This window comes from Pipistrellus kuhlii, unplaced genomic scaffold, assembly GCF_014108245.1.
Source record: "Pipistrellus kuhlii isolate mPipKuh1 unplaced genomic scaffold, mPipKuh1.p scaffold_m20_p_19, whole genome shotgun sequence".
NCBI lineage: Eukaryota > Metazoa > Chordata > Mammalia > Chiroptera > Vespertilionidae > Pipistrellus > Pipistrellus kuhlii.
The window spans coordinates 6,161,046-6,188,087 of record NW_023425504.1 but is presented as its reverse complement, the minus strand read 5'-3'; the positions used below and the strand labels follow the sequence as shown (position 1 = coordinate 6,188,087).

At 39.5% G+C, this 27,042-nt stretch overlaps 1 protein-coding gene and 1 pseudogene across 5 annotated transcripts in view; one reads left to right on the top strand and one right to left on the bottom strand.

The window, feature by feature from the left end:
• The first annotated feature begins 2,469 nt into the window (after nucleotides 1-2,469).
• On the top strand, nucleotides 2,470-3,808 carry LOC118722139 (annotated as a pseudogene).
• A 7,537-nt stretch (nucleotides 3,809-11,345) lies between these two features.
• FGF13 (fibroblast growth factor 13) overlaps nucleotides 11,346-27,042 on the bottom strand; it is a 519,688-nt gene continuing 503,991 nt past the window's right edge. For all 5 annotated transcript variants that reach the window (XM_045583478.1, XM_036443337.2, XM_036443342.2 and 2 more), the window contains 2 exons: nucleotides 14,027-14,225; nucleotides 11,346-12,733 (listed from right to left, as the gene is read on the bottom strand). In XM_045583478.1, the coding sequence (XP_045439434.1) occupies nucleotides 12,597-12,733; nucleotides 14,027-14,225 (336 nt within the window). In that variant the 3' untranslated portion in view covers nucleotides 11,346-12,596. The remainder of the gene's footprint in view (nucleotides 12,734-14,026; nucleotides 14,226-27,042) is intronic.

Here is a 27,042-nt window from a genome sequence, read left to right as displayed (position 1 = left end):
GTCTGGGTTTCATGGTGTGTGAATTTGTCAAAACAAATCAATTGATACACTTAAGAGGTTTGTATATTATATTATATTACATATATTATATTATATTATATTATATTATATTATATTATATTATATTATATTATATAAAAATTTAGCCCCCATCCCAAAGAAGTATACAAATATTGTGTGTTGGTATATGAGTATGTGATGGAGGGGGAGGGGAGAAGGAAGGGGAGTGGAGGAGAAGAGAGAGGGAGAGAAAGACCATTTAAATGATTTTGGAGACATAAACATTCCAAATAAACTTCATGTAAAAATAATTAAAATATACATTTTGGATGAAGGAATTTATTTGAAGAATATTTTCTCTTCATCATCTTGCTGATTTTTCTTTTTCTATAAGACTGTACTGCTTGACAACCCATATTGCTTGACAAATTATTTCTACAGCAGGCAGAGAAGAGATTGTTCAATAGAAAAGGGAGAATTTAGTAAGGCTGATCCACTCCAGTGTAATAATCAAGGCTGTGAATCATACTTTTCTCATAGATCATTTTCTTTGGTTTTCATCTACTGAAGAGAATACTTTGCTTATTGGGTTTCTGCAAAACATATAGAATAACTAGGTTTCAGAGACATTTCAATAATCTAGACCTAGGTGACTCACAGTCTCTTTCAGGTCATGAGACATAAATGAACGAAGCATTTCAGATAGATCATTCTTTTCCTAAACATCTCTTGCATATCATGGACTTTGACTCCTATTGTCCAGTTACACTAGGCTAAATAATGTTTTTTTGACACTCAGTGCTATGTCATGACACTATCCCTTGGCTTATAATGTGAATTTTTGTGTTTGTATTTGTTTTATTTGTTTTTGCCTAGAGTCATCTACTACCTTTCTAACTATTAAAGTCCTACTCATCTTTTGAGAATCAACTTTGAAACTTATGAACTTTCCCTAATCAACATTTTCCCTCTGGTAATTTGATTGTGTTATAGCATTTATCATATTCTGACTAAATTTGATGAGAGAAACTGAGAGTTTCTATGAAATAAAACCTATGTATTTGGGTACTAGCAAAGTTTAGTCACAATATTATAAAGGTGGGGTACAAGTACTTTCCAGTTGTGAGTACATGAAACACAGAGCTTATTCTTGTATAATTATTTACTAATTATTGGTTATTTTCCACACAAACAGCTCCAAACCTATTTTGCCCCACCGTGTATGTAATTCCTGTGACCAAGGGCATTTGAAACTATCTTTGCTGAAACCTCCCTGAGAGTAGGAAGCAGGACTCTTTATTTACTGTCCTGCTGGTCCACAATACACACACACACACACACACACACACACACACACACACACACACACAATTTTGTTTTCTGTGTAGTTGACATTCAATATGTTGGTGAGTGTAATGGTGACATATTTTTAAATGTCCCTAAGATCCATGAAATGCAAACATTTTTAAGCTGTTTCGCTCATCTGGTTTAGATTAAAGGGAAAACTGTAGTGCAGCCAGCCATTTAGAACTAATCCATTTTGGTTTTGCAATTTTAAAAGAAGAAAATAGCAATTGGGTTGCAATCATTCAATTTGTACAGGGGTATTAGCGATGGAGAGGTTTGCATAGTGAAGAACATAAAACTGAATAGTTATTTCCAATTGGCACCCCACTTTATTAATCCCAGTAAGCCAGTAAGGAAAATTTCTGTTGTTAAACCCTAGAGTATAGGACCTAGACTATTTTTTTTCTTTTTCTTTTTTTTTCAAGATTGACTCAGTCTCAATTTATTCATCCTTATGTGAGTGCTTTATGCAGATCTTAGTACATTCTGTGCAGCATTGACAGCTTATATATATATTTAAAGAACCAGGATCTGTAACTACCGAACGGACAACCAGTCCATCACCTGGCCCTCAGTCTCCATTGATCAGGGGATGGCTAATGGGGGAAGTGGGGTCCTTTAGGCTCCAATAAATCCATGGCAGCAGCAACTGGTGAGCAGGTGGGAGGCAGACTGCTTGCTCTCTCCCCTGGCCAACAGGTTCCCATTGATCAGGGGATGGTTAACAAGGAACCAGAGTGAATGGTGTGGGGCACTGTTGAGCAGCTGAAAGGCAGGCCTCTTGGTCCCTCCTCCCAGCCTTCAGACTCCAATCAATCGGTGGTGGAGGAGGGGCAGAACTGGGGACTGGCTTCCTTAGTAGTTCTATAGGTTCAATTTCCAGAGGACAGGACAGGCACCAATGAACCAGTGCCTCTGGCCCAATCCTGACAGCACTGTCAGCCTCCTGGAACTCTGGCCCTGGGGCTGCTTTCCCTACCTAGACACTCCACAAGAAAAAAAGGATACTGCCAGTAGCCCCAGGGGTGACCAGCAGTGACTGACTGCTCTCCCTAGGCTTCTTCCAGGTCACTCTAGCCGGCCCCTATCCGGTCCACTCCAGATGAAGTGTGATCAATTCCCTGCTCCTCATGTAGTAAAAAAACAAAACAAAAACAAACCAATGACCAAGAGAATGTCGCAGTCAATGTCTGGAATCTGGCTCAGGAGAACAGAGAGAAGGGAGAATTCCATAAGTTGACCGATGCCAAGATATTACTGACTGACTGCCTATTATGTGACTTTTGTGAGACCGCAGAGAAAGCAGTCTAAGTTTCTCAACAGAACACCAAGGACTTCTTCCATACTCTGAACCATGATAAGAAATGTGATACTTCACAGCACAAGGTGCTGGCAGTGTCTTTGTGTCCTTAGTTTCTGCCTTATTTTGCTACTACATTCAGCCTCAGTGTCACTGATGCATCCAGAAGACTGTGGCTTTCTCAAAAGCCTTGGGGTGCACTCTCTGACATGAAGATAGCTGTGAAAATCAGAATTCTGGAGAGTCAGAAGGAATTTGTGCGTCGGTACTGCCAGCACCATGAGGAAAAGCCCCACTTCTCATGCTGACCTCTGTCTGCCCTGGCTGGGTCTGATATGCAGAGCATGTGCTATGTCATTCCATAAACCCCACATCTGCTCGGCCACATCTCCCCAGCAGATCACGGGCTCTCTGGTGAAGGATTATGTCACCAGACAGCAGAACCTGTCCCCAGACAAGATTTTCTACATCATTTTGGCCCTGTATTATGACAAGAAACTGGAGGCCCTTTGAGAAGATGTTCCCACAGCTTTACATAATTCCCAGGGTGTTAAACTCGGGTGAAATAGTCCATATAATGGAGCAAAGTGACCTCGCCTTGAATGATGCTGCCAAGGACACTCTGTTTGGAGACATGAAGGAGAAGGAGGTGAGGCTCCACGAGGATACCAGCTCAGACGGGTACCTGGCACACATTTTCAGGCACATGACCAAGGAGCTGTTCACGAGGACATGGGAGTGCTCACCTACCACATCCTGAAGAACAAAAACTTCCAGGAGGTCACCCTTAAAAGGGACAGAGAGGCTCTGCTATGCTTTGAGGCGCTTATGGCTTTCTGAACATCCAGAAATGGTCCTGAAGCTGTAGAGGGGCAAGTTCCCCTGCCACTTCGTGGAGGTCCTGGCCTGCGCTGGGGATGACTAAGCAGCAGGGGCCAGGCCCAGTCGGACAACTGGTGTGCAGACGGGGCACTGTTGCGGCAGATGGAAGGCATCTACACTGCCATCCCAGGGTGGCTCCCAGAAACCAGTGCCCATGTGCAAGAGCTGTACCAGGAATGGCTGGGGTGGGGAGGCAACTCCCCCTGGGCCCGGGCAGCCCTGCACACCACCTAGCAGGACCCAGGGCAGCCTTCCAGGACATCAAGTGGTAAAGGTCCAGCAGATGCTCGGCCTACAGGCTGCCTAAAGGGGGGGTGTCAGACACATGAAGGAAAGGCTTAGCATCATTGCTTTGGTTTTCAGAATTCCCTGCTCCTCATCTGTCGGCTCCCTCTCTCTGAGGGGCACTGTCATCCTCACAAGAATGTAACTGGAATATTGTATCTCAAAAGGATTTCCCTAATGTATGCATCCTCTTATCTGATGATGAAAAAATCCCAAAGAACAAGAATGGAGACAGACTACTGTCCTTTAGGCTTAACACAAACAACAACAACAACAAAAAAACCAAAGTGTCCTGTGAAGAGCTGAGACTTGGTTCTGTCCGCATGCCTAAGAGAGATTGGATGATGAAATGGCCTGGTTTGGCTGACTTTACCCACTTATGTTACTCTTGAAGGTGTCTTTGGCACAATGTGAATAAACTGCCACCTTTTGGAATAGGGGCTCATATGAAAGTATGCATTCCCAACTTCCCTTAAAACAGATATATGGTCTGCAGCTGTGGCCATCATCCTGAGATCAGGTCCTGTTGCTGGGAATCAGGGGGCACTGGAGTGGTGGCTCTTCTCCCCCCACCCTCCCGCACACCCTTTTACATTCAGGGATTGAACGGAACTCACTTTGGGGGAGGCCTGGTAAGGGTGATAGGTGTCACAGATGGAAGGATGGAGAATGGAGAGGCAGACACCATGCTTGGTCCCTCTCTGGGTGGGGTAAGGCAGATGAAGGCTGGCCAGCCTGCCCCACAATTGGGTGAGACAGCGTCTCTGTGTTCAACTCTCACCCCATGGGCCTGGCCACATCCCAAAGCTCTGGGCAGCCCTCTGTGTTCCATGACAGTGCACTCTGCCCTCACATGCTGCTCACCCTAACTGAGAAGGAAGAGAGCAGTTGGCATACAAACAACTACACAGAAAGATAGGGCTCACGGCTGGCGAGCACAGTGGCAGTGGTGTGAGCCTCTCCTGCCTCCATGGCAGTGCTGAGGAGCATGAGCTGAGTGGTAAGGAGCAGTGAGCAGGTGAGCAGTAAGGAGCGAGATGTCCTGGACTGCTAGAGGGATTTCCAACTGTCGGCTTATGCCTGTTTGCTATGGGGAACAGGCCTAAGCCAGCAAGTGGACATCCCCTGAGGGGTCCTGGACTTCGAGAGAGTGCAGGCTGGGTTGAGGAACCCCCGCAGTGCACAAATTTTGTTCACTGGGCCTCTAGTAAGGTAATAAATATCAACTGAGCCAAAAGCAGAGCAATTGACTCACAGGAGCTGAGCTTTACTCAGTCATCACCTGTGTACATTTCTTACTCTAATTGTTAACTCTACAAAATTGGAAACAAATTATTTTAAAAGTAAAAAAAAAATATTTTAAAAGTGCACATTAATTATTTAAAGTAAAAAATTCACAGACATGCTGACAAGTGAGACAAACATGGCAATACTCATTAATGTACAGAAGTGTAATAGCTGGCAATATAGTATCAGAAGACAGAGAGCCTTGGATTTTTAACATAGCTGTCCAAGTCTCCCTACTGAACAGATATGCTCATCCTCCCAGAGGAATAGAGCATTTCTGACACATTTAGTGGGTGCTTCTCTTTGTGTGTGTGTGCACCTATAAAGTGATTGTATGAGAGATAGAAAGGAATAGTGTTTGAAAAAGCATTAATAGAAACAGAGAAATTAGATTGATATTTTCCTGTTTTAGAATTCTAATACTGAAAACCATCCCTGCTACGTGTTCTAGAAAGACTTCCTACAATATGACAAAATTGCAGCTGTTACAAATCTCTTCAAGAATGCCCACATAGAAATTAGAACATTCTCAAAGTGATGCCATGTACTTTTTGTATTTTTTTTTATCAGAGTAAATGTGATGAAATAAATATCAGACTCTTGGTACTCATGTGATATTAACAAAAGGGATGATTGATTTGACATGTACAACTGTTCTCCATGCAACAAATTCAAGCTGACCTCTAAAAAGCAGCATAATGTTAAAAGGTCAAAAAGGTCCCAGGTGATTATCTATGAAAGACCCAGATACTGATTCACTAAGACTTTTCTCCTTTCTTTTTTCATATAAAGCTAAAAGCAGCCGAGAATTAGAGATATATCCTGTTGAGTCCACTAAAGCCTTCTCAATCCTTAGTGGGAAAAGGTACACCCAAGGTGACAAACAAACAAACAAACAAAAAAAGCTAGCATGGCTACCTGGTGTTTTCATCCCAGGATAGCTCACTGCATCAAGCCAAACCATGAGCCTACATCTTTGCATACTGAGTGATGAAAAGTTTTCACTGTAGATATGGATAATAATTTGGAGTACCTCTTATTTTGGTGATTAGAAGTGGTCATCTATTATGCCAATGCCATATCCCTGTACATATTTTGTTACTGACATGTGGGTGTTGCTATAATCAATACCTAAAATGTGGAAATGCCTTTGAGTAGAGCTTGCAAGAATTTGGGGAAGCATGATAGAAAAAGCCTAGATTGCCTTGAAGAGCCTGTAAGCAGAAATATCAATGTGCTAGGGAGGACACATTTCAGCTAAATGAGGCTTCTACAGCAAATTATAATATATCTATTCAAAATAGTTATCAATTCTGATTTTATTACAGAATGGATATAATCAGCTGGTACTGATGGATAGATTAATTTTCCCCCCAAGTGTTCATGCAGAAAATGGATGATTGGAAAATTTTGGAAACATGTAGCTGGGGTCTTTGAAACAAAAATTCAGTGAGCTTGACTGCCTTAGAACTGGGGCAAGGAAGGTGAGGAGGAGTGCAACAGATCACTTCCCCTCTCAATCCTTTAGGGATTCCATGGCAATAAGTATGTTTCTCTCCAGGTACAAACAACTTCTGGAGGAAAAAGCTGGCATTTGTTTTGCTTTTAAATTACTAAAGGCCCAGTGCACAAAATTTGTGCAACGGGATGTGTGTGTGTGTGTGTGTGTGTGTGTGTGTGTGTGTGTGTTCCACAGCCCAGCCTTCACCCTCTTCAATCTAGGACCCCTCAAGGGATGTCTAACTGCCTGTTTAGACCCGATCAAGGTAGGATGGGACCTAAACAGGCAGTCAGACATCTCTCTCACAATCCAGGACTGCTGCCTCCCAACTTCTTGCCTACCTGCCTTCCTGATTAGCCCTAACTACTTCTGCCTGCCAGCCTGATCACCCCCTAACCACTCCCCTGCCAATCTGATTGCCCCTAACTATCCTGCCCTGCAAGCCTGGTCCCCCCCCAAACTGCCCTTCCTGGCAGGACTGGTTGCCCCCAACTTACTCCTCTGCCAGCCTGGTCCCTCCCAACTGCCCTCCCCTACTGGCCATCTTTGACCACATAGGGGCAGCCACATTGTGTGAAGTGATGGTCAATTTGCATATTACTCTTTTATTAGATAGGAGAGAGGCCTGGTACACTGTTGGGGGCCAGCTGCTTTGCCCTGAAGGGTGTCCTGGATAAGGGTGGGGGTTGCCTTGGGGTGTGAGGCAGCCTGGATGAGGGGCCTTTGGTGTTTTGAAAGCTGGTCACGCCCACTGGTAACCCAAGTGGGGGCCCTGGTATCTGGGATTTATTTATCTTCTATAATTAAAACTTTGTAGCCTAGAGCAGAGGCCAGGGCAGGCCAGGGTATGTGGAAAGCTTGGCTTCCTCCATGGCCAGGGAAACCTAAGCCTCCTTTTTGCTCCATGGCCACAGCCATCTTGGTTGGGCTAATTTGCATGCTTGCTTCTGATTGGATGGTGGCCATGACTTGTGGGTGTAGCAGAGGTATGATCAATTTGCATATTACTATTTTATTAGATAGGCTAAGAAGCTTGAAGAAAGTGGTTGGGTCCTCCCCTTTGTCCCTCATGCTCAATACAATGCTAGGATTGGATATGCACTCACAGACAATGGTAACAACATGAGATGGAGTGCTATGCCACAGAGCAGTGGTTCTCAAAGTTGTGGTGGGTATCAGATTTGGAAGATTCTCAGGTCTAGCCTAAAACTATGGAATCAAACTAAATGTCACAGGTGATTCTGGTACTCATAAAAGGCTTGAGCCACCACTAGTCTATTGCAGTGTTAATATGTGCTCTGGGCAACTCTGGCTTCATGGTCAAAAACTTATACTAGCATTTCTCAAAGTTAAGCAGGCTACTTTAACACAGGGCACTTTTTTAATGTCTAAAGTTTTACATTATCTCCTTTTCCCCCAATTGATACCCCCTGCACCCATCACCACCCCGGGCAAGCCCCCACTGCCCCAGTGTCTGTGTCCATTGGTTATGCTACTATGCATGCATACAAGTCCTTTGGTTGCTAGCTATAATACAGGCTTTTAAGAATTTATTATACTAACATACATTTTGAACCCCAAAACAGGAATTAGTGTATGCCAGTGGTTCTCAAAGTGTGGTTCCCCAGGTCCAGCAGCCTCAATATCCTCTGGTAACTTGGTAGAAATCCAGTCTTAAGCCCATCTCAGACCTGCTTAATCAAAACCTCTGGAGATGGGATTGAGCCATCTGAGTCTTTCTTATAAACCCTCCAGGTGTTTCTGATGTTACAAACAGCTTTGAGAGCCAAGTCTTTGCAGTGTTTTCCCAAACGACTCTTTTATCAAACATTTGGCAGGAGTAATATATTCTGCCATAAGAAATGTTATTGAAGTGTGTGTAATGAAGATGTGTGAAAGCATCAGCACTTGTACAGAATTTTTTTTGCAAGTATTTGATTGTTGTTTTATATAAACACCCCCTTCTATTAAAAAAAAAACACAAAACACAAAAACTTGAGGCACCTCAAGGAGAATGCTGGCAGTAAAGAATTCTTCCAGAGTATTTTGATCACCTCTTATTTATGCCAGGCTTCCCTGAGACACCAATGTCAGTACACTACTAGCGACCTATGCTCTTAGCGAACAATGACAAAGCCAAAGCAGCAATCAAAATAGTCAATAAACCAAACCTTAAAGTCCTAGGACCAAGAGAAAGAGAACACATTCTTTTCTTTACTGAATGAAAATTAGCAAGACTTAATAGGGGGCAGGGCTGAATGAGTCTACTTCTGATATATGGTATAAAGATAACTGAGTACACACTTCATGCAGGTAAACTTTATTTTTTTTCTTTATTCTTTTAATTATCTAAAGTTTTACATAAGTCTTCTTTTTTCCCAATTGACCACCCCCTCCCACCCACCCTGGGCAAACTCCCACCTCCCCAGTGCCTTTGTCCATTGGTTATGCTAATATACATGCATACAAGTCCTTTGGTTGCTCTCTAACCATAGCTTCCCTACTATTATATTTGTCTCTGGATCTATTATTGTTCATCAAATTATGTTGATCATTATATCCCACATATAAGTGAGATCATGTGATATTTATCTTTCTCTAACTGGCTTATTTCACTTAGCATAATGCTCTCCAGTTTCATGCCTGCTATTGCAAATGATAAAAGTTCCTTTTTTGCCGATTTAAAAAAAAATTATTGATTGATTAAGGTATTACATATGTGTCCTCACCCCGCCATTACCCTCCCCACCCCACCACTCGTGTCCTCAGACATATAGATCAATGGGATAGAATAGAGAATCCAGAAATCAAACCAAACCACTATGTCCAATTAATATTCGACAGAGGAGGCATGAACATACAAAGGAGTCAAGACAGTCTCTTCAATAAATGGTGTTGGGAAAATTGGACAGATAAATGCAAAAAATAAATAAATAAATAAATAAACCACCAACTTACACCATACACAAAAATAAGCTCAAAATGGATAAAGGACTTAAATATAAGACCGAAAACTATAAAAATACTAAAGGAATCCACAGGCAGCAAGATCTCAGACATATGCCGAGCAATTTCTTCACTGATACAGCTCCTAGGGCAATGGAAACTAAAGAGAAAATAAATGGGACTACATCAAAATAAAAAGCTTCTGCACAGCAAAAGAAACCATCAACAAAAGAACAAGAAAGCCCACTACATGGGATAACATATTTGCCAATGTTATCTCTGATAAGGGTTTAATCTCCAACATTTACAGGGAACTCATACAAATTAATAAAAGGAAGATAAACAACCCAATAAAAAAATGGGCAATGGATCTAAATACTTTTCTAAAGAAGACAAAGGAAGGCCAAGAGACATATGAAAACATGTCCAAAGTCACTAATTATCCAAGAAATGCAAATAAAAAATTTTAAAAAAATCAATGCAGTACCATCTTACACCTGTCAGAATGGCTATCATCAACAAATCAACAAATGACAAGTGTTGGCAAGGATGTAGAGAAAAAAGAACCCTCATGCACTGCTGGTGAGAATGCAGACTAGTGTAGCCACTGTGGAGAACAGTATGGAGTTTTCTCAAAAAACTAAAATCGGAACTCCCAGTGATCCCATTTCTAGGAATATATCCCAAGAAGCTAGATACACCCAACAGAAAGGACATATACACCCCTATGTTCATAGCAGCACAATTTATAATAGCTAAGATTTGGAAACAGCTTAAGTTCCCATCAGCAGATGAGTAGATTAAAAAACTGTGGTACATCTACACAATGGAATACTATGCTGCAGTAAAAATGAAGGAGTTCTTATTGTTTGAAACAGCATGGATGGAACTGGAGAGCATTATGCTAAGTGAAATAAGCCAGTCAGTGACAAATAAATATCACATGATCTCATGCATTTTGGAATATAATGAACAACATAAACTGATGAACAAAAACAGATCCAGAGACAGAGAAGCATTGATCAGACTGTCAAACCTCAGAGGGAAGGTAGGGGAGAGTGGGAGTAAGAGGGAGAGATCAACCAAAAGACTTGTATGAATGCATATAAGCCTAACCAATGGACGCAGGTATACTTTAAAACTCAGGCAGAATGAGGGTTTAAGATGGAATCCCAAGGTGACTGAACTGGGTTGGGCTAGGAGCTCCTGCTGAAACAACTTAGCATTGGGCAGCTTCCCCTCTGTACAAAGACATGCTAATTATGGCCCCAGTAACTTTATTTTATGGATGCCCTGAAAAGAACCATTCAATTATGTTTTACCTATTTATCTAATTTTACCTTAATATATTGGCTACTCCTAAAGCACGAAATTCCAGGCAATGGCAACTTTGGGGAGCTAGTGAATAGTCAACAACATTAAATATGTTTACATTTTCCTTCAGCTCTCAGAGGTGGAAAGGACCTTAGATGCTTATTTATCTGTCTTCCCTCTACCTACAAAACGAGCAACAAAAGGGAAAATAGTGTGGATGGCAGAGAGAATACTAGAACATAGGTCTCATTTGTGCAACTCCATCACTGAATGTGAATGAGAATTTTTGTTCCAATGTAAGTCCAAGTAAAATAACTAGTACAATAATCATTCTTTAAAGTGTATTCATGTTAACATGAATATTTAGAATGTAGATTGTCTGAGGGGAGTGACCTTTTGTATAATTCAAGATTTAACTCCAGTTTCAATGACAGTTAATGGTAAGTAATAGACACTCAATAAATACAAGTTGAAGAATTTTTCTTTGATTGAATATAAAGAGTTTATTCAGTGCGTATTTGGATATACAACAACAAATATTAAACAACTTTTTTAAACATTTTTGTGCACAGGACAGAAAACTGCCTGTACATGCTATGTCCACTTTTGGAACACAGATTTGAACAATTATTAATGCACAAAATCTTACATATCATGCAACTCTAGGCCAAGATTCCAACTTTCTTCCATGCAACAGATATGAAGATCTATATGGAAACCTAGCTAAGTCTTAAACACTTTTCCAGAAGCAAGTATAAGTATATGTTGTTTAGGGGTAACCAGTCTTAATATTTCCTTGTACATAATATTCACGTGCCAAATACAGTGACAAGAGGACTCATACACATAGAGGTAAGACATTTCTTATTTTAACAACACAAAAGACAATATCACAATTCCACAATTCCTGTGTTTACATAAGAAGCCACAACAATAGTTTAACATGATAACACAAATGGAATTAAGAGAAATCTAAACTTGAGGATAATCTTTTTTTGTTGTTTAAGTAATATTTATTGACTGGGGTTGACAATGCAATTCAATTTCTATGCACAAAGTACAGCACAAGAACTTGACCAGAGTACTACAAAACAACAACAACAACAAAATTGGTAAAATCACAAGAACACTGTTTCCTTGAGCCTGAGATGCCAATTCAGATCCAACCCTGAATTTGGTTGATTTGGATTAAGTGACACAGAGTCAATAGAACCACTGAATTTCAGAAATCAGAAAGTTGCACTATACCAAAGTAAAGAATACAGTTGAATCAAGCATAGATAGAAAACATTTAGCCAAGAAAACACACAGATCACATAATTTTGTTTGCCTCTACAAAACATGTAAGCAGTTAATTTTGTTTTATTTTTGAAGAGCAATTGTGGTCTTTTGAATTTTCTTTCTTGGAGGGCAAATTTTTATCAGCATTAGTGCTGTGAAATGATTGTGGTTTGTCATCCCAAAACTTAAAGTGAGATCATGAGAAAATTGAGCAGTCCTTCTCCTGGATTTAGTTCACTGATAATGCTTAGCATTCTTTGCACAAGCTCAATCTAAATTATGGGGCTTTACTATGGATGATAAAGTTTAATGGCAGATAGAATAGTGAACTCTGCCCATATGTCTGGTAAATGTCACTGACAAATTTGAACTTTTGGGTGAAGGACTGCTAGAAGAATTCAACAGCACCTGGAGTAAGGTTCTGTTACAGAGCCCTTGTTTTGCCCTCACTGGCTACGTTGATTCATTGTGGCTCATGGATTTGCCTCCATTCAGCACTCCAGACACACTTCTGCTCTTGGTTGGGGTCCCACTTCCAGATCTGGAGAACTCCGTGAGATCATGCAGTGATGGCTCCTTGTACATGGCCACTGAAAAGCACAGAAAAAGGGTGTCAGATGCCTTTAAATAGACACACCATACTGGCCCTCAACTCTTCTTCTAGTTACTAGGCTTCCACACTTAAGGCCAAACAAGAAAAATGCTGCCTTCAAGGACTCAGTCAGAAGTGAACTGGATCAGACTAAGTAAAATCTACTTTTGGTGAAGTAGTAAATAAAGAATTCTAATGCCTAATTTCCATCACTTATGGTTATGTATATGAGGATTAATGAAAAAATGTATTTAATAAAGCTCTTCTAAGTTTAAACATGACCTAGAGAATGTTGTGCAAGCTAATTATTAAAAACATTTTAAAATGTTGATTTTTATCATGATTTAAAATGAAACTCCCCAAAAGTCTAAATATTAGCACAATTCTTAATGAAAAAAAATGATAAGTATGATTATTGTTATGCTGTAAATAATAGTACTAGCTTGTGTTAATGGAATACTTACAATGTACTAGATACTGTTTTGAGTGCTTCATATTCATTAACTCTTGTAATCTGTGTAAGAATACTCTGACATACTACTCTTATTCATATTTTACAGACATGGAGCTTGAGGCACACATGTGGCAATAATCTTCTCAAGACCATCCAGTTAATAAAGGGTAAAGCTGGGTTTTGAATCCAAGTAGACTGGTTCCAGAAAAATGTGCTGGGAAGCAATGCTATGCTGACTTACTGGGCAGTCTGCCCTATTTGAAACCCAGAGTTGAACCCTAGGCCAGTAACCTCTTGGAGGTCTTGCTCTGCTTTGTCTGCATTTTCTAGTCCTTCTCTACCATGACTCACTACTTTTAACATCCCTATTCTCTGCAGTCCATTCCTATCCTCCACCTTTTCTAATTTGCTACTAGTCTGCTAATAATGACTGAAAAATGAAACTATGAATGAAAATTGAGACAATATTGTTGGGTCCTCAGGGAATGTCCAATGAGTTTTCTGATAAATGTTACGTATACACACATTTAAGCATCTGTTTTTCTGCCCAGGGATCAATCTGGCATAATTTGAAGTTCTTGGCTGTCCTGAACTAGCAATTAAACTAGTTCCATGTAAGTAAGGTGTTACTATATCTAGATATATAATGGAAAAATTAAAATCAAAAGATTAGATGCTATTTTTTGCAGTTTAATGTTTTTAAGGGTTTAAACTGTTACTAAATTTTTATATAAAAGCCTTAATGTGGAAGGATTATGTTCCATTTTCAAAAGTGTGCAAAAGGAATTATTTAAATTCATACTCATTTAATCTCAGCTCCTATAACATTGAGCTTACCTTTCAGTGGTTTGGGCAGAAAGTGGGCTGCAGGCTTGTTCTTCTTCACATGGTTTCCTTTCATGATCTCTCCTTCTTTGTTCAGACCCAGATACCACCCTCTGCCTGACTGCTGCTGGCGGTATATCATCGATGAATATGTCACGTAATAATTTTCAAACACGGATTCTTTGAATTTACACTCAGGTGTGAAATGTTCCTACAAGAAAAGTAAATAAACTAAAGCTCAATATTTGCAGCTATGGATTTCATGGAGAACCATGTGGTATTGCCCTTTGCCCTTCGGAAGATAAGGATATTCTTTGTTAAATCTTGTGTGACTAGTGCAGCGTTTTTCAACCGCTATTCCGCGGCACACTAGTGTGCCGCGAGATGTTGCCTGGTGTGCCGTAGGTGCAGACAAGACAAGAATTTTATAATTTTTCACTATTTTGTTTACTTAATATTTCATAATAAAGTAATTATAAAATACTTTCTTTGTGTTTATTTGATTCCTATTCAAGAGAATTACTTTATATATAGTCAATATAGGCACAGAGTTAAATTTTTTAACATTTTCTAATGGTGGTGTGCCTCGTGATTTTTTTCATGAAACAAGTGTGCCTTTGCCCAAAAAAGGTTGAAAAACACTGAACTAGTGCTCTATTTTAATAGCATAAACTATTTTCATTGGAAAACAAGACTATATATAGTATTTTGTATGATAATTTAAAAAAGGCACGAAGTACAATACAAGTACCATTGGTTAATGATTAGCTCTTTTTGTAGTAAGGTCATGTAAAAATTAGAACCAGCCACATAAGTGTAATATATCAGACAAATACAAGAGTCAAATATAAAAACGATAAGCATCAAGCTGTCATATGGAGCTTTGTTTACGTGGGGATTAAATATTAGAAAATAAATATTCAGTCCTTGTACTTACTTTTCATAGATTCTCCAATTACTATAAACTATAATTTTCAATTGCCCAAGACAGAAAGACTCCCTTTTACTTTTAGGTAAAACAAATTGATTATTAAATTGATTAATTTTTAGGTCATTAGACCTTGAGTTAAAAAAAAAAATCCTGCTCACCCTTACCTTACAGTAAAGTTTACAAGCAAGTCAATATAGAAGCAAGGAATTTACAGTAATTCTATAAGTAGACATGAGAGAACAGCCCAAGGGACTTTTAGTCCTGGAATGTGATATTCTGCCACATGCTTGACCATGTTTTCTTTAGAGTTGTCCATACAAATGAAGGGTTTCTGACCCAACTGTTTCAGAAACAAAAATACAAATAGAAAACCTTCTTTCAAGTTTTGTGTATGTGTGTACATGCAATAAACATCTATTAAAGTAGCCATTTGTAAGCAAAATAAAATGAACGGCAGATTTTAATCCCAAGTAATCCATAAATAGCAAGGGATCCACTTGGAGTGTAAGATAATAAAGAAAATGTTAACTGAGCTACATGTAACAGGGGCACCAAGGAAACCATTAGATTTTTGCTCATTTGATGAGATGTTATCAGGAATAACTTTTAATAAAAAACAAACAAACAAAAAAAAAACTTAAACTACCTTGTAAAAATACTGCAAGCTTTCTGGACACCAGTCTTTTCTTAGCAATGCCTCCATGGTCCTAACTTCCTTCACTTTCAAATAAGATATCATTGTAAGCAATATACACTACCACAACAACAAGATCTAAAGCACTTTCAGAGAGTCACTTAAGCAAAAAGGGGGAAGATTCCTCTCATTGAGGCTGCCTTTCTCTGACAACTAAACAATTGAACATTTTTCTTCTTTTTCTTCTTTCTGGGAATCCACAAAAATCTCAGCAATCTCATTGATTCCCACCTGGCCTGCAGAGTTCATAGACTGGAATAATATTTTGGGTTTATTTCTACCTGGGGCACACTTGATAGATCCTCAAAAAATTCACACAAATTCAACCTACCCAAGAATAAACATTACATCCAGAGAAGCTATCATGTGCTAGGAACCAAAGTGCTCTAATGCGGGGCTATGAAAACTTCTCTTTATAGAACTCTCAACATAGGGAAAGCCAAGAAATGCCTACAAAGAAATTTGACTCAAAGTCTCTACATTCCTTCCAGTGATGAGGACAATTGCACAAAACACTGCTAAAAGTCATTGGCAATTAAATCACCATTTGGGGATGGTAATCTTATCATTGGAGTGTGGATTTTAGTTTCCTAAAGAATCAGAAATCATTTAAAAGTAAATATGGTGAATAACACATGATTTAGACAAGTGATTCTTTGTAGCCATATCAAGATACTATATGATTGACTACAAAATAATGAGGTGGGATTATTGTGTGCTCTAAGACATGTCCCAAAAAAGGCTGTATTTAATGTCTTGTGTGATCGCAGCATCAATCCACTTATTCATTTGTTTATACAAACTTTCTGGCAATCCGTCATATGCTTGGGTGGTACTAAAAATTTATGGGTAAATAGCATGTGGCCTCCAAAGCTTATCACATAGTTTCAGGAATCAGAAATATAGCCAAATAACCTTATCACAGGTTTTTCTGCCATGAAGGATGGCTGGTTTGAGGGAGGGGCTTTAGGTGGTTGGCAGGCCAGCCCTGTCTCCTATTGAGGTGGGGTGGCAATCAGGGGACAGTGCTAGCCAGGGGGAGGAGCTTTGGGCTTATCAGGGTGGTGGGGTCCCATTGGGGGCATGGCCAGTTGGGGGAAGGGGCTATAGGAGGTTGGCTACTCAGCCCTGCCCCCTATTGGGGTGGGGGGTGCAATCAGGGGCAGCCTGCTGGGGGAGGGGCTGGGAGCCTATTATGGTGGGGTTGGCTGATGGAGCGGGGCTGGCTGGGGGGAAAGGGAAGGGGTGTTTGGCTGGCAAGCCTTGCTCTTGATCCTTAATCTGGGTGTGAGAGTCCAATAAGGGACAGGTTGGCTGGGGAAAGGGGCTATGAATTTGGCTGCAGGCCTCACCCATTGATTCGCTACAGTGGGCATCATAGCGACGAGTTGTTAGGTTTTTATGGCTGTTTCAATAGCTACCTTTTTATACATATACTAGAGGCCCGGTGCATAAAATTCATGCATGGGGGGGGGGGGTGTCCCTCTGCCCAGCCTGCAACCTCTCCAATCTGGGACCTCTTGAGGGATGTTTGAGGTCTAAACGGGCAGTTGGACATCCTTCTCACAATCCAGGACTGCTGCCTCCCAACTGCTTGCCTGCCTGCCTTCCTGATTGCCCCTAAACACTTCTGCCTGCCAGCCTATTTACCACCTAACCACTCCCCTGCCAGCCTGATTGATGTCTATCTGCTCCCCTGCCACCCTGATTGCCCTCAACTTCCATCCTCTGCTGGCCTGGTCACCCCTAACTGCCCTCCCTTGCAGGCCTGGTCCCTCCCAACTGTCCTCCCCTGCTGGGAGGTGGCCACCTTGTGCCCACATGAGGGCAGGATCTTTGACCACATGGGGGAAGCCATCTTGTGTGTTGGAGTGATGATCAATCTGCATATTACTCTTTTATTAGATAGGATAGAGGCCTGGTGCATGGGTGGGGGCCAGCTGGTTTGACCGGAAAAGTGTCCTGAGTCAGGGTGGGGGTTCCCTTGAGGCATGGTGTGGCCTGGGCGAGGGGCCTGTGGTGGTTTGCAGGTTGGTCATGCTCCCCAGTGAACCAAGCAGAGGTCCTAGTATCTGGGATTTATGTATCTTCTACAATTGAAATTTTGTAGCCTGGAGTGGAGCCAAGCCTCCTGCTCACTCCGTGGCAGCAGCCATTTCTGTTGGGATTTATTTAGCTTCTATAATTGAAACTTTGTAGCCTTAAGCGGAGGCCTGGGCCAGCCAGGGTGTGTGGAAAGCTTGGCTTCCTCTTATCACAGGGGAAATCCAAGCCTCCCTCCTGCTCTCTCCATGGCCGGTTGGGTTAATTTGCATATTTGCTCCTGCTTGGCGTGAATTATGGATGTGGCTCATGGATGTAGCAGAGTGGTGGTTAATTTGCATATTACTCTTTTATTAGATAGGATATACATAGATTAGTGCCAATAGCAAGTGCCACTCTTCTAATTCTTAGCTGTGTTCTAATAACAATTTTCTATATTTAACATTAGCAGGTTATTTATGCAGGTCTGACTTGTACACATCGATTTCTCCCCAGCCTAATGAAAATAATATATAGATTAAAATTAGATTTAAAATTCTGTTACAAAAGGATAGAACTGTAAAATATAAGTCATACCCATGGGGTGACCCTGTAACTACCTATATTCTCTATATAGGCTTCCCCTTAATCAGTGATTTCAAAATCCATGATTATTATATTCAGGACTTTGATGTTTGCTCCCAGGATATATTTGATGTGCATGGGTTTCATTATTGCAAATCAAAGCATGGGAGGGGAGAGGTTGGGGAAGAGGGATCAACCCTCATCCAGTGCACTGCAGCTAAGCAAAATTATTATTCATGATAAACAGGATAGTTTGTTCACCCAGATATCCTCTGGATCATGCAATACTTGAGGGAAGGTCCTAAAGTAAGGCTTATTTATAGCCAATGACCAATGCACATATGACAAAATAAATGAAATAATTAAATATCATAAAACGTATTATTGAAAGTTCCCTTTTAAATGTGACACTATATGAATAGAGGGCTGTTTTACAGTAGAGACTAACAAGTTAAAACTTGCCTTGGAGGGTAGAAAGAATAGGTGATAAAAGGAGGAAAACTGTCTACAGATAAATTCAATTTAATAAACTGGAGAAGGAGGGAAAGGAGAAAAGGATGGTGTGAGGGAAGGAAAGAGGTTGAGAGAGGAGAGGGAGGAAGAGGAGAGGGGATACTAAAGACAAATCAGTGTTTAAGCTACAAGAATAAAGATATTTCCTTTTAACGAAGTGTAAGGCATTATGCTTATACTGTTGGTCTTTGGGTCTGCAAATAGCTAAATAGTTCAGTTAAATTAATTACCTTAATTTATTTTATAAGGGGTGCAGGTGGAACCTACCAGATTACTACCTTACTGGATTTGTTGTACAAGGATCCAATAAGATGATGCATGTGAAAGAAGCACTGAAAATTGTAAAGTTCCAGAAACATGAAATGTGGGATTCCTTCTGATAATACATGCCCAGTAAACCAGGACAAAATAATAAATAAATTCTCTTCTTGTCAAGGTCCTTTTTTTCACTATGGAATCAATTTATAAAGAAAGGGTCTATCTATATATGTCTCATTAACATGGAAGAACAAATTTCTGCCAAAAATTAGGACTATTCATCAATCACACTTTGTGTTTAGTGTTCCCCTACAAGCTTAGTTCCCAGAAAACTGTTTTGTCTCCTTTCATTTTTCATTTCTTCCTGCAGTGGACTGAGAGGCTGCAGTGTTTCAAACCATAGCACTAAAGAAACAGAGTGCTTTAAAATGGACTTCATGAAATTCCATGCAACAAAATGACTTAAATGTACACATGTTAATTAGTAACCATTTGTTTAAGAATGCAAATTTTAATTAAAGAATATTCACATGTGTCTATTTTTCCTCAGATGGTTATAATGAAACATTTTGGTAATAATTTCATATTTTAAGGTATTTCATAGAAATTTTAATTTACCTTATGTTGTCCTCACAAAATATACCAGCACAGTATTGCTTTTTTCCCTTAATTCTTTGCAAACAAAGATGAAAACCATATTAAGGAGTCTGTTAACTAATGGCCTGTTTAAAACAGAATTAGAATGCAGACATGGACATATTTTAGCTGTGGAGTTCATTTAGTCCTTCATATTGGCTTGTTCTGGATTTTCCTGTATTTCTGTAAAGCAGTCTCATGCAATATATTACTCAGACTGTCAAATTTTACAAAGCAATTTGTTTTATAAAACACACTGAAATAAGCTAGAAAAATAAAGCAGGAAACAAAACAAACATATATCCCTTACAGAGCCTAAGAGGGGTTATTTTTGTCTTGATATAAAAATTAGATGATCCAAAATCCTCACTCAATTCTAAACCTGGTCAGCAAATATAGTTTGCAATAGAAGTAACTTGCTGATATTTGCAACAATGGGGAGGGTCAGGCCACATATCTCCAAGGTTGTATAATTGCCTTAAGACAGTATCAGTATGACTAGAACCTTGAAGAAGAATGCAAATTGATCAGGCACTGCCATTAGGTAGCAGTAGATGTACTTCATTTTACATAACACATGTTGTAGAGAGACTCTATAACCATTATATTATTTGCAAAATCTTACTAGGGAAATCTCCCTGTGGGACAGTCTCTTTTGCAAGTGAAGAACACTTTTCTAAAGTTAATAACTCTCTAAAATTGTTTTGGTCTATTGTGTGCATTAACTCTAGACATTGGCTCTTTTGTTGTTGTTAATCCTCACCCAATGATTTTTTTAAAGAGAGAATGTAAAGCAATTTCATGCAATATATTACTCAGACTGTCAAATTTTACAAAGCAATTTGTTTTATAAAACACACTGAAATAAGCTAGAAAAATAAAGCAGGAAACAAAACAAACATACATCCCTATTTTTTTTAGGGAGTTACTGGGGTGGCTGTTTGTTAAGGATTTACATACAAATAAAACAAACATATATCCCTATTATTATATTTTTTTTAGGGAGGGAGGGAGGGAAGGAGAGAGGGAGGAAGAGAGACAGGGAGGTAGGGGAGAGAGAGACAAAAAACATCAATGAAGAGAGAGACATACATCAATTGGCTGCTTTCTGCAAATGCCCCAACTAGGGCCTGATCAAGCCTGCAACCCAGGTACATTCCCTTGACCCAGAATCAAATCTTCAACACTAACCACTGAATACAATGGCCAGGGATGGATGTTGACTTTTCTTATAGCAAGGCTGACTTATATGCTTTAAAGAAGAGTCAAATGTCAGAAATTATTTGGTAAAAATAAACTTTTCTGTCTGTTGGCTAGTTAATGAAATTAATGTATGCCCAGTGGATAAATGTTCTCCATTACTATGATCCTTTTTAACTTGTGTAATAACTTCAAAGTAGGGTCAATCCACTTGCAAGGGAATTATTTTCATGATTTTGGAAGTATTTGTACTTAGCAAGAGAATAAGCTTAAGTAGGTTCTATTCTTTTTTTTTTTTTTACTTTTTAAAAATATATTTTTATTTTATTTTATTTCAGATACAGGAAGGGGGAGAGAGAATGAGATAGAAGCATCCACCAATCAGCTGCCTCCTGAACATCCCCTGCTGGGGATCAAGACCAAAATCTGTCCATGTGCCCTGACAAAAAATCAAACTGGCCACCTCTTGGTGCATACGACAGTGCTCAATCAACTGAGTCATACTAGCTGGTGGTTCTATCTTTTTAAATAGTCATTGCAAGCTCTTACATGAATATTCAAAGCCTGGGAACTCTGAAAACATTTCCAAAAGATCCAAGAAATTGACATGAAAAGGAGAAAGATTCTTTCCTTATAGATCAATTGGAGAAAACACACACACACACACACACACACACACACACATACACAAAAAACCTGGCAATGAGGTGGACTATTAAAAAAAAATTACAGAGATTCAAGATGCTGGCAAATGGGATGGCAGTCAGTAAGACAGTGTGAATGAGTGAGAGCGCAAAAGGGAAGGGCATGGGCATGCGGGCAATGTGAGTATTTGTGAGTAAGGGACAGTTATATTCCACAGGACTGTTAGAGACTGACAGACCAGGCTCCCCTGACTAGGCAGCCTCTATTACCACTGAAATTTCTCCCAGAGCGGCTGGCTCTGCCACAGAGACCTTGCCACCTTGAAGGGGCGAGCGACTGTGATCAGAAACCCAGCCTTACCTTCACCTGGGGTAGACCTCCAATACCTCCTGGGACCCTTCAGCCACAATGCCCAAGGACCAGCTGCCTCTCAGCTGTGAACCCATAGAAACTGAGACTCCAGCATCTCCAGCTGCAGTCGCCTAAAGTTTATCCAGGGGGAGACAAAGTGGCGGCTGAATATGTGAACAGGCCTTCTCACAAAGGAGATAGAAGAAACAGCTGAATTGAATAACATATACCCAGAATTGGCAAATTAAACACAGCTGGTGATGCAATCCATGGACAGAAAGGTCAGAGGTCGCCTGGAGAGAGGTGGAATCTGGGATTCAGGCTGAAGGGAGAAATGCGCACAGCCAGGACTAGAATCTCGGGAGATTGCAACAAACCCACGGCCCTTGGGATCAGTGTAGTCCTTGAATGTGGAAAGGGGTCCACAGGGCTGCTGGCAGTGGGGGACCCTAGATCTAAGCCTGGCAGACTGTGTCCAGAAAGGCAGCCTGCAATGCTATACTGACCACACAGTGCCAGGGGGAGAAAGCCACTAGGCAAAGTGGTTGCTTTGTCTTTATAACTTCCTTGCTTTTACTTGCTAAACCCTGCATAGGATATTTTAATTAAAAACACTCACAGAGACTGTAGGGGAAGGTGTATTTTGTGGAAACTGGGGAGCAGAATAAAGAGAGATGAGCAGGAAACCAGTTCTGGGACAGTTCGTCCCTCCAACCCAGTCTTGAGTGCGGCAGGGGAAGAGTCTAAACACCCCCAGGGAGCCCTGGGACACTGGTCTGAGGAGCCATTTGGTCCAAGAAACTACTACGGAAACACTGACACTCAGGGGCTGTGTCAGAAATAGATGCTTGTGTAAATACAATTGAAGGCAGGCAGAGAAACAAAGTGAGCAGGGTGATCCCTCCTGCTTGAAAACAAGGTTGTGGCTTATGACACAGTGGAGTGGTGGATCACTGGGAACTTCAACTCTGTGCTGACTACCTTACAGGAAACAGATGTTCCAAGAATAATAATAGAGAGGGGTCTTAAACTAGCCCCCATGGGTCATTGAAGCTCTGCTGAAGTGAACAAACTTCACTACTTCATTTTTTTTTATCTTTTACTTAAGAAACAAATTTTTTCTCACTTTATTTTACTTTCTTATTATATTTTTATGTGTTATATTATTACTATTATTTTACCATTTTAAGTTTTATTTTATTTTATTTTGGATTAGTGTTCCACATTCTAATTTTATTTTCATTTTTTATCATTATATTACCCCATCTCAATTTTTACTTTATGCCAACACTTTCTTTCTCACTTTTCCCTTTTCATCCTGTTTCTCTTCTCCTTTTCCTACTTTAGTTTTTTTCTATCCTTTCTTTTTATTCACTGTTAAAAATTGATCATGCTCAGATATCTAATTTCCTCTCCTCTGCTCCAAGTCCATACACACATCTCTTTTCTCTTTCTTCACTAGTCAAATTTTTCCTTCCTTCCTTCCTTCCTTCCTTCCTTCCTTCCTTCCTTCCTTCCTTCCTTCCTTTCTTTCTTTCTTTCTTACTTTCTTACTTTCTTTCTTCTTATTGTTTCTTTGTTTGTCAGTTTGTGTTTTTTTTTATTTTTTTTTATTTTTAATGCTTCTGTTTTTCCTCTCCTCACTTGTTCTCTTCTTCTGCTAATAGCCTAGTTTCAATAACCAACAAAGGCTATCTGCTCTCTATTCTCCTTTTCCAAAAGTAGATGATGCTCTCTATTCTCCTTTTCCAAAAGTAGATGAATACATAGATGGATAGATTAAAGAAAAGGAAAAATTACATTTCTTTAGTATATATTTTTAATATATATTTTTCCAATTATTATTTTTTATTTTTTATTATTATTATTTTAGTATTTTGTTTTTTACTTTTCTTATACACTCACCAAAAAGCAAAGAAAGAGGATACATATAGAAAACATCAGAAATGTAAAATAATAACCGGTCCCACAGAAATACAAAGGAGTATGAAAAAATACTATGCACAGCTTGATTCCAACAAAAATGAACAGCATGAAGGAAATGTACATATTCTTAGAAAAACACAAACTCCCAAAACTCAATCAGGAAGAATCACAAAACCTAAATAGACTGATAACTACTAAAGAAATTGAAGCAGAAATCAAAAGTCTTCCAGGAAACAAAAGCCCTGGCTTTACAAGGGAGTTCTACCAAGCATTCAAAGAAGAACTAAAACCTATTGTCCTTAGATTATTTCAAAAAATTCAAGAGAAAGGCACACTTATAAGCTCTTTCTATGAAGCCAGCATTATCGTAATCCCAAAACCAGATAAACACACCACCAAAAAAAGAGAACTACAGGCCAATATCCTTGATAAACATAGATGCTAAAATCCTCAACAAAATTCTAGAAAATCGGACCCAGCATTAAATAAGAAAGATCATAAACAACGAGAAAGTGGGATTTATTTTGGGGATGCAAGGATGGTACAATATCAACAAATCAATAAATGTGATACAGAGCACAAACATATTGAAAGACAAAAATCACATAATCATATCAATCCATGCAGAAAAAGCATGTGACAAAATTCAACACCCTTTCTTGATTAAAAACTAGGCAAAGTGGGAATAGAGGGATCATACCTGAACATAATAAAAGCCTTATATGACAAACGTTCAGCCAACATCATACTCACTGGGCAAAGACTAAATCCATTTCCCATAAAAAGAGAAACAGAGCAGAGATGCCTACTTTCACCACTCCTGTTCAATATAGTACTGGAAGTGTTAACAATAGTGATCAGACAATAAGAAAGAATAAAATGCATACAAATGGAAAAAGAAGAAGCAAAGCTGTCCTTATTCGAAGATGACATGATACTGTACATAGAAAAACCAAGGACTCTATCCAAAAACTACTAAACCTTATAAATGAATTTGGCAATGTAGCAGGATACAAAATTAACACCCAGAAATCTATGACCAATTTATTCACCAATAATGAGCTCAAATAAAGAGAAGCTAAAAAAAAATCCCATTTATCATTGCACCAAAAAATTAAGATACCTAGGAATAAACTTAACTAAGGAGGTAAAAGACCTGTATTCGGGAAACTATAGGACATTGAAAAAAGAGATAAAGACATAAACAAATGGAAGAGCGTGTAGTGTTCATGGATTGGTAGAATCAACATCATTAAAATGACCATACTACCCAAAGCAATCTACAGATTCAATGCAATCCTTATTAAAATACCAACGAAGTGCCGGGACTGGTTTGGCTCAATGGATAGAGCGTCGGCTTGGGGACTGAAGGGTCCCGGGTTCTATTCCGGTCAAGGGCATGTACCTTGGTTGCGGGCATATCCCCAGTAGGGGGTGTGCAAGAGGCAGCTGATCGATGACTCTCTCTCATCGATGTTTCTAACTCTCTATCTCTCTCCCTTCCTCTCTGTACAAAATCAATAAAATATATTTTAAAAAAATAGAGCCAGAAGTATGGAACAGACCGTCCAACCTATGAGGGAAGTCGGGGGTGGGAGGTAAAAGATTCACCAAAAAACTTGTATGCATGCATATGATCATAACCAATGGAACAGACAGTAGGGGGTGAGGGCGTGTGCTGGGTGGTGGAAGCGACAAGGGAGAGGTCAATGTGGGGGGGTGGGGGGGAGGAGACTTATGTAATAATTTAAACAAAGAATTTAAATTAGAAAATTATAGCAAGGTGGGCACATAGGATATTCTGGTTCTTCAGGAAATATTGAGGATTGGAATTTTGATTTGTGTTGAATAGTGATTGTGTTAAATTTGATAGGGTCTATTTCTTTAGAAGAGAATCACTTACAATGACCAGAAATTAACTCCAAACATTTTAAAAGGAGATTTTTTATCTTTTCTCCTGCACAAGTAGAAAAACAGTGACTGCTCAAATAGAAGTCATTAATGTGTGCTTTCTTCTACAAACCATAAACCCCGGAGTCTCATAGGACAAGATGCAAAGGCCTATAAATGATGAAAAAGGTGTCACAGAGGGCTATTGGACTGCCACATCACATTACACCTGCAAATTACTTCTGAGGATAGAAAGTCTAAAAGAGAGTAATCTCTCCATGAAGAGAGTGCATTGAAAGGAGCTAATGAGAGAATGCTGGTGATAGACATTTACCATGAATATGAATGAGGGAAGTCAATGAATTAAATTAAGACTCAAATTGAATACATTCTAAACTATAATACTACTTAATGAGAGCCTACTGTGTGCCAAGCACTGTGGGAGGCTCCTTTGCATATGTAATGATCTGATTTAATCTAGACAGCAGTTCTCTATAGTAACTCGAGTGGATCTACATCCCTATGGCCTGAGAGAGAGGAATTCTCCAAAGAAAATAAATCCTTAATTCATTTCTTTATACTAGAAAACACAATTACAAGTGTCATAGTTACCTTAATAGTCACTATGCAGGCAATATTTGCAATATCAATTTTCTTCTAAATGTACAGTTCCAACATTTGCTGAAGTTTCAGCCCCTCCTCCTTTTTGTGTGCCCTGTCTCTTTGTACACTGAAGATCTCTATGCAAACCTGCCTCTTCCACTTTCAAGATATCTGAATTTGGGCAATTCACCCATGCTCTGTCCCTGCTTCTATAAAATACCACCAAGTGCATCACAGGAAGGATTGCAAAAGCCATGGAAAGCAGCTAGCTTATATGTAAACACTCACTGATGGTGGGATCCCTCCTCTTGCCTTAATTTTCAGTTCATGTGATATAAAAGAAAATGCAGCATCTCCACCCCACTCCCAACTTGAAACCAGTATGGAAATTACTGGTGATCAGTGAAAGCAAACAGAGAAGCACATTTCCATTTCTGAGACAGGTTCCTGTTACATATTAACTGTATATATAACTGCACTCAGTACTGATTCCTTTTCAAGAGTAACAATACATGAGATTTTAATTTGAGGATTAAAATAGCCTAAGATCCTAAAATCTGAATTACTAGAACATTTATGTAATATTACCTAGTATCATTAAATGTGACCCAGGGTCATGCCCTAGAAACTTTTGGTTTAGAGAGGTTACTGGAAAGAAAAAAACACAAAACAAAACAAAACACAAACTGATAATAAAATATGTAACCCAGCCAAAATGGGTTTGGCTCAGTGGATAGAGCATCAGCCTGTGGACTGAAGGGTCCCAGGTTCAAT